Consider the following 8,999-nt stretch of genomic DNA (forward strand, 5'->3'; position numbering starts at 1 on the left):
TTTCTTGTATGTTACGGTATTTTCATACGTTGTACCATAGTATCTGTCGTCTATTCCACAAAGAACTGTGAAGATGCTGAATATAAACTGCCTATTTTGGTTTTAAACTCCGCTGTTAACCCTTTAGTTTATGCTCTTCTCAAGAAAGACATAAACAACGAGTTTAAAAAAGTGACCTATGTTGTGACATTCAAGCGAGGCAAATGAACACAATGAATTAGAACCACCTCAGCGCAGCGTAATAAACAGCACCACAAGAAAGTACCGCTCAATAGCTTTCATTTGAATGGCCAACATGCCATTAAGGATTTTGAAACTAAACGGCGAAACCACTATTGCAAACAACGGAGAGTTGTTTAAAAACGGAGTAATTCGTAAGTCTCCAGTATTAATATTTCGAAACCACCTGTACAGAATAAGATGTACTGACTCAGAAGTTAGAACCACGTCACACTGGTGAATTATAGGTTTTGCCGTTCTGGTGAAACGATTCTGTCAAAATATAAATTTTAGTTAGACAAAAATAATAAAAGAGAAACTATAAAAATATTTAGTTTGTGCTATATCACACGTGAGGAATAGTATGTTATAATTATAAAAAAAGCACCCTCTTTCCTCACCTCCCTCCCCCTACCCCCTTCTTGACGCTACAAAATGAATACCTAGGGTGCTTAAAGATTAAGCTTTTATAGTAAATATAAATAAAAATATATATTAAATAAATATATTAATAAATAAAATATGAAGTTTAGATGAGGTAGTAAAAATTCGAAAACTCAACGGACGGACGGGCAGACAACGGACGTGAGAAGTCGTTCTACCCTACCCTATTATGATACTGTCTGGTATGTGTTTTGACTAATAACCTTGAGTATGGAAAAAGAAAAGAGTGGTTTGAAAAAAGTCTCTAATTTTGCATAAAAGCTTTTGTTCGAACCACTGTCATCCATAACACAAATTTAGGGATGTGAATGCACACCCCCCCCCCCCCCCCCCCCCACTGAGGGTTGTCCAATACTCACCACTTGTTCGGGTCGTGAAAGTGCCTTTACGACTCGTACGAGTCGTACGAGTCGTGGAACAATTGTTCCACTGGTCAGTTTAGTGCAAGTGGTGAAGTAGTTACATTTTCGTGGAATTACATGATGTTGCTTTTAATTTTTAGGGGTGCATCTCATTAGGGAAACTTAGAAAATATCAGTCCGTGGTGTAAGGCTGTAGGGCCCTAGCAATCAGTTGTCGACTCGTACGGGTCGTACGGGTGGACAGAATGTTTGACGAGTCGACAAAGTAAATTGACGACTCGAAAAATGCATCTCATTAGGGAGACTTAGAAAATATCAGTCCGTGTTTGTAAGGCTGTAGGGCCCTAGCAATCAGTTGTCGACTCATACGAGTCGTACGAGTGGACAGAGGCTTTGTCGAGTCGACAAAGTAAATTGTCGAGTCGAAAAATGCATCTCATTAGGGAGACTTAGAAAATATCAGTCCGTGTTTGAAGGCTGTAGGGCCCTAGCAATCAGTTGTCGACTCGTACGAGTCGAACGGGTGGACAGAAGCATTTTCGAGTCGACAAAGTAAATTGTCGAGTCGAAAAATGCATCTCATTAGGGAGACTTAGAATATCAGTCCGTGTTTGTAAGGCTGTAGGGCCCTAGCAATCAGTTGTCGACTCGTACGAGTCGTACGAGTGGACAGACGCTTTGTCGAGTCGACAAAGTAAATTAACGAGTCGAAAAATGCATCTCATTAGGGAGACTTAGAAAATATCAGTCCGTGTTTGTAAGGCTGTAGGGCCCTTGCAATCAGTTGTCGACTCGTACGAGTCATACGGGTGGACAGAAGCTTTGTCGAGTCGACAAAGTGAATTGTCGAGTCGAAAAATGCATCTCATTAGGGAGACTTAGAAATATCAGTCCGTGTTTGTAAGGCTGTAGGGCCCTAGCAATCAGTTGTCGACTCGTACGAGTCGTACGGGTGGACAGAAGCATTTTCGAGTCGACAAAGTAAATTGTCGAGCCGAAAAATGCATCTCATTAGGGAGACTTAGAAATATCAGTCCGTGTTTGTAAGGCTGTAGGGCCCTAGCAATTAGTTGTCGACTTGTACGGGTCGTACGGGTGGACAGAAGCATTGTCGAGTCGACAAAACAAATTGTCATTAATGATTTGCATAACATTGTACAACTTTAATATAATGACAGATTAACCCTTAGAGGTTTGTATAGTGTGATTTAAGCTGATCACAAAGTACATAGTTCTAGAGTAGCTATATGTTTATTGTGAAAAGAAATAGAATAAAACTTGTTACCATTCTGCAATGAGATGTGCCTCATCAACTACAGCTGCTTTGATCTTTTCCCTAATCTCAACACTGTCCAAAACCTTCCTATTTCTTTCCAATAAACTTAAATACTCTTAATATTCCTTCCATTTGGAATACAGAGAAGTCTAACTATTCGCCTCAAAGAATCATTGCAGATGGTAGTTTCATGCTGTCAAGTTTGATATCTGATCCCGCATCAGCGCATTCAACGGCGATGCGACCAAAATGATGGAGTCACTGACCTCCAGTCATGAGTCAACACAAAGGGCAAAAACTGGAATATCAAGGATTTGTCGAAGGCAGAGACACCTGACACATCCCTCCTTTTCTCGAGAACAATTCTAATTGCGTTCCCAAGCCGCTTACTAAGAGAAATCGTTTCCAAAATAAGAAGACGCAGAACATTCGCCAGTATCTCAATAAACTTATCGCCTCTGGCAGCCGCCATGTTATTCTCACTAAATTTAATGACATTTCAAGACTTCATACATGAACACCGGAAGTCCTAGAATCTAGGACTTCCGTAATCCTGTGTCCCCAGAGCCACTTGGTTCTCATGCTCAGCCTCCAGCGGCTAAGAGGACCAGGCGGCTCTGGGGACGAGAATGCACGAACCAGGGAAGTGAAGAGGAGAAACCCTGGGAACGAGGTTGTGGTATGGCGTGGGCTCCTGCCGACGCTTCTATTCGCAACGGTTGCCTAGTTACAAGAGCAAAGTGTACCACCCTAGCCATTACCGTTTGTTTTAAAACAAACCGTAAGACAAACACATTTATTTCTTCTTTACTTCATTGCCTCTATCGTTGCCTTCTGTTTTCGTTGATATTTATTTCTGTTCCATACTTCAATTTATGTTTTGTGGTTCCGCGTTTGGTCACAAGTGAAAACTGAAGCCCTCCCTGTTTTCGACACAGGGAAGGAATCGAACTTGAGCAATAGAAAGGTGAGATGAAATTAGAATTCATTTTAAGACATTGGAGGTGTTTGATGTCAACTATAACAACTTACTATTGACAACCGGGCAACGCGAGTCCTTTGTTTATTAAATAAAAGGAAAGAACAATGAAGAAAAGGAAACGATCGAAATTCAGAGGTTTCTTTTTTTAATAAGGCATTTAAAAAAGGAATAAGGAATTTAAAATCAACCAGCGCGCTGATAAAGCGGATTAAAACAACTCCGTCTTATGCCAACCTAACAGCAAACCGAGCGACTGGTAGATATGATAGTGTTGATGGGAACCGGTTGAATAGACTCGAGCCGATTGTTTGCGGCAAATTTACCAACAATAGCTAGTGCGATTACATTGAATAACTGTTGATCCAAACAATCAACCTTTCTGTCGAGGGAAGGTGACAAAATTGTAATTGAGGGTATTTAAACCATGACGCAGGATTGGAGCTTTCATAGAGCACTTTTCAAAAGGACGCGTGATGGCAACGTTACGCCTGTATCGAGAAGAAACTCGTTTACTGTCACGAGCAGAAGTAGTGGAGGAAAGAAGGCAGTTGACGAGAGTAATTTACGGGGACGCATTCTTTCCTTTAAAATCGTGGCCAAAGGAAATGCGGGTCATATTCTGGAGAAAACCCATGGGTGACACCGAAACCTTCAAGTTGGTTCCCTTTCTCATCGGCAACGGTTGTGAGCCAACCCTTATCAGAAGATGGGTAATGCTGGCGCAACACTGGGCGGACTCAACAGTTAAAGCAGAAAAGGGGGCAAGACAAGTAGATTTTGTCCTCAACAATGCTGAGCAGAAAAGCCATCTGTGGTTCTACTTTGACGTAGACTACAACAAACTTCTGTATCTCAATGGGTTACCGAAGTAAAAGAGAGTCATTACAAAATGAACTCTCACAACGGCTCCTTTAGGAGCCACCAAATGCCACTGAAGTTATTGACCAATACTACCGTCCAGTCTACTTTTACCATAAAATACTAATTTTTATCTATAGTATTCTGCATTAGTCGTCAGGAAAACACGTTTCCTAGTTCCAGTCGATTGTAAGGTTTTGTTTTGTAAGAAACGCAGCATTTAGTTTCTCACACTAAAGAACGAAGAAAACATATATTTGTTGTATTTTACAGCATCAGCCCCTAGTTTAAATTTTGTTTACTTCTAGTTTATTTTCTGTTTCAACGAGAAACGCATCATTTGGTCGCTCACGCTGATAGAACGAGAACGAGATATATTCATGCGTAGCGTGCTTGTTTCGGTTCATGAATTAAAGAACGAGTTATATACACGTGTAGCGCGGTTGCTTCGGTTCATGGATTGAAGAACGAGATATCTTCATGTGTAGGGCGCTTGTTTCGGCTCATGGATTAAAGAACGAGGTATTTTCATGTGTAGCGTGCTTGTTTCGGTTCATGGATTAAAGAATGAGATATATTCATGTGTAGTGCGCTTGTCTCGGCTCATGGATTAAAGAACGAGGTATTTTCATGTGTAGCGTGCTTGTTTCGATTCATGGATTAAAGAACGAGTTATATACACGTGTAGCGCGGTTGTTTCGGTTCATGGATTGAAGAACGAGATATATTCATGTGTAGCGTGCTTGTTTCGGCTCATTGCAGGATTTCATACCGTGGGGGTCTGGGTACGAGTCTGTGTATTATGGGTTATGGGACTCAACACCCACATAGCCGGAAAGAGCACATCGAACTTTACAACATCCTCAAGTTTGGTGTCAATCAAGCTAATATTAGGCGAGATACAGCCATTCAAAAACTTAAAAATTTACTAAGAAATGTATGGAACGCCGGACGTGTGTCCGGCGTTCCATACATTTCTTAGTAAAATTTGGAGTTTTTGAATGGCTGTATCTTTCCTAATATTAGCTTGATTAACACCAAACTTGGCAATGTTGTAAAGTGCGGTGTGCTCTTTCCGGCTATGTGGGTGTTGAGTCCCATAACGCATAATACACAGACTCGTACCCAGACCCCCACGGTATGAAATCAGGCAATGGATTAAAGAACGAGGTATTTTCATGTGTAGTGCGCTTGTTTAAGCTCATGGATTAAAGAACGAGATATATTCATGTGTACTGCGCTTGGTTCGGCTCATGGATTAAAGAATCCGTACTTAATGAGATGCAGTTTCACCACTTGAACGAGTCGTACGACTCGTGCGAATCTGCCAGGCCAGGACCTCCTTTAATGAGATGCAGTTTCACCACTTGAACGAGTCGTACGACTCGTACGAATTTGGCAGGCCAGGACCTCCTTTAATGAGATGCAGTTTTACCAAATCAAACGTCATGTTCTTTTCATTAAAAGTATCACACTCACCACTTGGCTCGTACGACTGGTACGAGTCGTAAAGGCTCTTTCACGACCCGAACAAGTGGTGAGTATTGGACATGACTGCCCCCACTCCCCTGTCGTACCCCCTTCCGTTACCAGTCTTTTGCATCAGTTGGTCATCTGGTTTAGGTTTACCTCCTGTAAGACACCCAAAAGTTCCTTTCGATAAATATCTTTTCGGCGGACCTTAATCACCACAGAAATTAACATCTAACTGTGATGAAAACGTATTAGAGTTCAATATATCTTTGCCGGGTAACAGGTCACTTCAGTCTTTCGTAAACATGTGAAAATTAATCCCTTTCGTTTTCGAAGTGCAAACTGAAAAGATCGTTTCGAGTGCGAAACAAAGTTAGCTGGGATTTTCAGATAGCCAACAGCAGCTCTTAAATTTGCGGTAACGGATTCTGTTTCCTAACCATTACAGCAACTGAAAAAATCACCTAGAGCACTTGAACATATCAACTGGGCTAACGTACGCAAACATCCCTTTTAAGGCGGCGTTTTAAAATTTCGAAATTGAGGAAGTTGTTTGGGTGTACATGTTGGTTGGCAAACCTTGGGCATTTCTCACGCACAGTTTTAAAAATTGTACCTGCCAAGTTTGCTTGCTCACTTTCGTAACTAATTTCACCATCAATTTGGTAATGACACAGAGAAAAACCAACAAAAAGAAAAACCAAGGTGGACGATGGTTCTTTCATTGGTGGAGGGGTTGAAGGGCTAAATTAAAAAGGAGTCAAAATGTCAGTCGATAAGTGATCAAGGGACGACTGTCATTGATAATAATTTGTTATTGACGTATTTTCAATATTCTCATAATCAGAAACGGATGCCAAGCTCTTCGCTTTCTAATTTCTAAATGTTAAGATTAAATTAAAGTTGCAAAACAGCTGAATGTGCATTTAATCGATATTCCGCTGTGTGTATGAGTTGAATCTACAGTGAGAGAGCAAGGAAGCAAGGAAGTTCAATTGACAGAAGGGCACAAGGTTTTCACATCACGTCCCGTTAATTTGCGGGAGCGACCGGTTGATGGTATCTACAGATAGGGGGCCTTAACTGAACAAATGGACACCTGGTTTTGGATTCTAGGATGGTTTCTTTCAATTCTAACAATAGCTGGAAATGGATTTATTATTTTCCTTGTCGGCACCAAACGACAGCTCCGCACCAAAACCAACGTCTTTGTCGTTTCACTTGCGATGGCAGATTTCTGTGTTGGATTTAGCATTATTCCACTCCCATTCTTCTGCGGTAGTAGCTGCAAATGGCCTCAAGCTAGGGCGTCTTGGCCGAAACTGGTAAGGTGGCTGTTCGGTTACGCTTCCGTGATGAACTTATGCAGTCTAGTACTGGACCGCTACATCGCCGTCGTGAAGCCTTTAAAATACTTGACCTTCATGACAAGCCGACGCGTTAAGCAAATGATTTTCTTTTCCTGGGCAATCCCTGTTGTTCTTGACATTTTACCGTTATCCTATGTCATTTCTTCAAAGCCTGTATTTCTGGTTATTTTCCATTGGCTGGGAATAATACTCTTTGAGTTCTCTCCATGTATTATGTTAATATTCTGCGTCGGATCCATGGTACATGTTGTGCTGAAACATGATCGGGCGGCACGCATGTTGGCTAACGATTTACGTTTTAACCACCGTGTTCCGTTTAAAACTTACGGAAAGGCTACAGTTAAAATAATGGGAATCGTTGTGGGTCTGTTTCTTATATGTTACGGTATTTTCATTCGTTGTACCATCGTACATGTCGTGTATTCCGCAATGTGTAAAGATGAAGCGTTTAAACTACCTATTTTGGTTTTAAACTCCGCTGTTAACCCTTTTGTTTATGCTCTTCTCAAGAGAGACATAAAGAAGGAGTTTAAAAAAGTGACCTTTGTTGCGACATTCAAGCAAGGCAAATGAAGACAATGAATTGTTTGAGGTCTTCTACGAAATTAAAACGTTAAGCAAAACTAAACGATCTATCGTTTATAGTAAGTATTAGTCCTAACTATACTAAGTGTTATATCGGGGCACCCAACGAGAAAATTTAAGTGAAATACTTCAAATGTCGTTTTCTGTTTTCAAAGGCCTTTCACAGGCGTTAGAAGGCATATTTAATTTGTGTACGTAACACAGTTTGATCTGTTCGATATTTTAACTGAATTTTTCATTCGCAGAAAATTTTAGGGAACAGAACCCGATCTCCCGAATTTTACAAGCTGCTCAGGTTGGTTTTTCTAAAAATGCTACGTGACCTTATTTAGATCTCTTAACAACATTTTTCATCCCTTCGACAACAATTTAAAAGGAATTAATTTTTCCATGTTAATAATCTTTTAGGAGACTATACCTATGCAAAGGCTAGGTTTTAGAATTGGATCCGAATTTCTGATGCAATTAAGGCCTTCCAACAGATTTCACCGAAATGAACCGTTGGGTGCGCCGGTTAATAAATATTAATAGTTAGTTACATAAGTTTGTAGAAACATGTAGAATTAACCGAAGACAAAAAAATTATATGTTAAAATATACTACAGTGATCCTGTACATGTAAATTTAGCCACAGGAAAGTACTGTTCAGTAGCTTTCATCTAAATATATGGCCACACTTTTACGAGTTCACCGAGAGGCTCAAAAGTTAGAACCACCTTGTACAGTATATTAAACAGCACCATATGAAAGTAATGCTAAGTAGCTTTCGTTTGAATGGTTACACTTTATAATTTTGGAACTTAAAGGTAAAACCACGCGATTGCAAACAAGGGAGAGTTGCTTAAAAGCCCGTGATATTTGGAACCACCTGTACAGAATAATATGCACTGACTCAGAAGTAAAGACCACCTCTCAAAATGAATACCCAGGGTGTTTAAAGAGCTTTTAGCTTTTTTAGTAAATAGAAATATATATTACATTAATAAAACAGTAAATAAAATATTATAGGTTAAGATGGCGTAGTAAACTTTCAAAAACTCAACAGAAGGTTCGAAGTTTGCCACCATGGCGTGTGGAAGCGGTTTGTTTAACCCCCTTTTGCCCATCAACAAATATGTTTTCCGGAAACCATCTCCCTAGATTTAAACAAAACAGCATTTTAAACAGGATAAGCAACTGCAAAGACATTCCCGCCTTGTTGCTAAGCTGAATTAAGAGAAATATGTTAAGGGAGGGATACGATACGATATCTTTATTTAGAGACGGTGATTCCATCAGCTATATATTTATCATTATCAACTTATTATCTATCTACCTAACTACAATTATAAAAGAAAAAATAAAACAATAAACGCTGCTTATCTTAGAGGCCGTATTTAATTTCCTACTTAAAGCTGGGAAAGAGTAGAAAATGGTGGGTGGGAAACTAA

The 8,999-nt window shown here is 40.1% G+C and overlaps 1 protein-coding gene across 1 annotated transcript; it reads left to right on the forward strand.

Annotated features, from left to right (window-relative positions):
- The first annotated feature begins 6,705 nt into the window (after positions 1 to 6,705).
- On the forward strand, positions 6,706 to 7,655 carry LOC146472396 (histamine H2 receptor-like). The gene has a single exon (XM_085119843.1). It carries the CDS (start codon positions 6,706 to 6,708, stop codon positions 7,555 to 7,557), a length of 852 nt encoding a protein of 283 aa, XP_084975969.1. The 3' UTR covers positions 7,558 to 7,655.
- The last annotated feature ends 1,344 nt before the right edge of the window (positions 7,656 to 8,999 follow it).

The sequence above is a fragment of the Pavona decussata genome, unplaced genomic scaffold, assembly GCF_977016875.1.
Source record: "Pavona decussata unplaced genomic scaffold, jaPavDecu1.1 SCAFFOLD_100, whole genome shotgun sequence".
Taxonomy (NCBI): domain Eukaryota; kingdom Metazoa; phylum Cnidaria; class Anthozoa; order Scleractinia; family Agariciidae; genus Pavona; species Pavona decussata.